The 1,950-nt window shown below is 29.0% G+C and overlaps 1 protein-coding gene across 1 annotated transcript; it reads right to left on the minus strand.

Annotated features, from left to right (window-relative positions):
- Positions 1 to 1,249: 1,249 nt before the first annotated feature.
- Positions 1,250 to 1,679, minus strand: LOC129919322 (probable insulin-like peptide 1). Its single transcript, XM_056000181.1, has 2 exons — positions 1,502 to 1,679; positions 1,250 to 1,437 (listed from the first exon to the last, which is right to left on the minus strand). The coding sequence occupies exons 1-2, from the start codon at positions 1,677 to 1,679 to the stop codon at positions 1,250 to 1,252; spliced, it is 366 nt and encodes a 121-aa protein (XP_055856156.1).
- Between the last annotated feature and the right edge of the window lie 271 nt (positions 1,680 to 1,950).

Genomic DNA, 1,950 nt, shown 5'->3' on the forward strand with positions numbered 1-1,950 from the left:
CGAAAGAACTAACAACTCTCATTTTTTGATTTTTAAGTATGATACATTAGGGCGTTCGTTATTTTTGAATCAAGTTCCTAATATAAGTAGAAAAACTGTTTCTAAATAATAATAAAAAAAAAAACCCTTTATAATTTTTTCAGATTTTTATTTTGACACTAGATGGCGCCCCAAGAGGGTTAAAGTTTTTCATCATTTGAAATAGGTATGTGTTGACTTATGAGGACATTTTTTTAGATAAATAGACTTCAATCAAAATGAGGTGAAATGAACACGACACTACTCGAAGTGTCTTGCACTAGAGATTTTTTGATGCTGAAATGTTCCTTGGGGTCTAAATAGTAAGAAAAAAGCTTTTTTAAAATTTGCGAGCTTAATTAGTTATGAAAAAAAGCGTACTTTTACGTACTCTCCCTCATGTTTTGGCTCATAACTCTGTTAATAATAACGGTAAAAATTTAAATAATGGCTCTATTTTTAGAAAAAATATGTCTCTTTTTAACTGCGTTTCAATTAAACTTATATCATTTTTAAATCTTCAGATATTCAAATTTAAGTCCGTTCATTTTTTCTGCCCAAATCGATTTCATTAATCCAAAAGTTTTTTTATAGAAGTCAGGGTATACTTTTCTAATGGTTTTTCGTATGTTTAACTCGAATCCGAAGTCAGAATAATTCTATCACATCACATTTTTGAGATATTAACGTTAGAAAATCAAAAATACCCTTTTTTTAACAGTTTTTGAGTTTATGTCCTTTTGCGTGATAGTTTTTTATAATTACATTTGTAGCGGTTTCTCAAAGAACTAAACTTTTTCTTTCAAAATCTGTTTCAATCTCTTTTCCTTTCTGAGAAATCCTAAGAAATCTATGTTTGATGCATATTCTCTATGGAAAAAATCTTATGTTCGTTTTGGTTTCATGGCAAATCATGGTTTTTTAAACCATCAACCAATCGTTTGGATTTTAACACAATTTTTTGATTGCGAAGATTTCCGGTCGAAATGTTTGGATTTTCTTTTTCCCTTTGAGAAATCAGGATGAAATTATTTGGGAATTGTGGAAACTATTTTTTATGAACATAGAGTTGTTCGATCAAGATGAAACGTCAAGGAAAAAAAAAAAACAAACAATTAGAACAAAAATCAAGGAAACAAATTTTATTTTGTTGTAAAATTGTTGTAGTGAAAATAATTTATTTTATTTCGGAAGATTTACGGAATCGGAATTAAAATTTTTCTAAAATAATTCATGGTCGACAGAATGTCATCAACTCTGCCTTAGTGCATGGTTTCACACAGCATTCATAATAAACACCATCTCTTCTGCGTCGCAGTTTTGTTAAACTATCAGCAGACATGCTTCTCCAGAATGGTAATTGGTCCAATCCAAAGTTGTCTACTTCGTCGTTGCTGTCATCGGTGATTTCTTCTAAAGCTATTTAGGGACAAAAAAAAACTGTATTTTAAATATAAAATGGGTTATTAAAATTAGTCCTTACGAAAACTTCGTTTAGTTCGATAAGTATTAAATCCATTTTCACACATCATATCTAAAGCATTATTAATTGCTTTACCACAAATTATTGAATCCGATTGTGTTAAATGGAAAATTACACAAAAAGTAACTGCAATTAAACAAACACTTCGTAGTCCAAAAATGATATTAATTCGTGCCATTTTGTAAATTTTAGGTATTTTTTGTTTTCGCACTAATAAGAGTGTTTCTTGAGGAGAAGTCCTTTGAGTAATGACATACAATTTCTTAAAAGTTCATCCTTTTTATATTCCTTCAAAATTTCACAAAATTTGGAATTCTGCATAAAATTAAACATGTGGGTGATTGTTTTTTGACGTCACAATTATGTGGGATTCTTAATTCTTTAGAAAATATGCCAATGTTTTGTTCATTTGTCATATCAATTTTATTTTCTTGTTAACGTATGCATGT

The sequence above is a fragment of the Episyrphus balteatus genome, chromosome 4, assembly GCF_945859705.1.
Source record: "Episyrphus balteatus chromosome 4, idEpiBalt1.1, whole genome shotgun sequence".
NCBI classification, from domain to species: Eukaryota; Metazoa; Arthropoda; class Insecta; order Diptera; family Syrphidae; genus Episyrphus; species Episyrphus balteatus.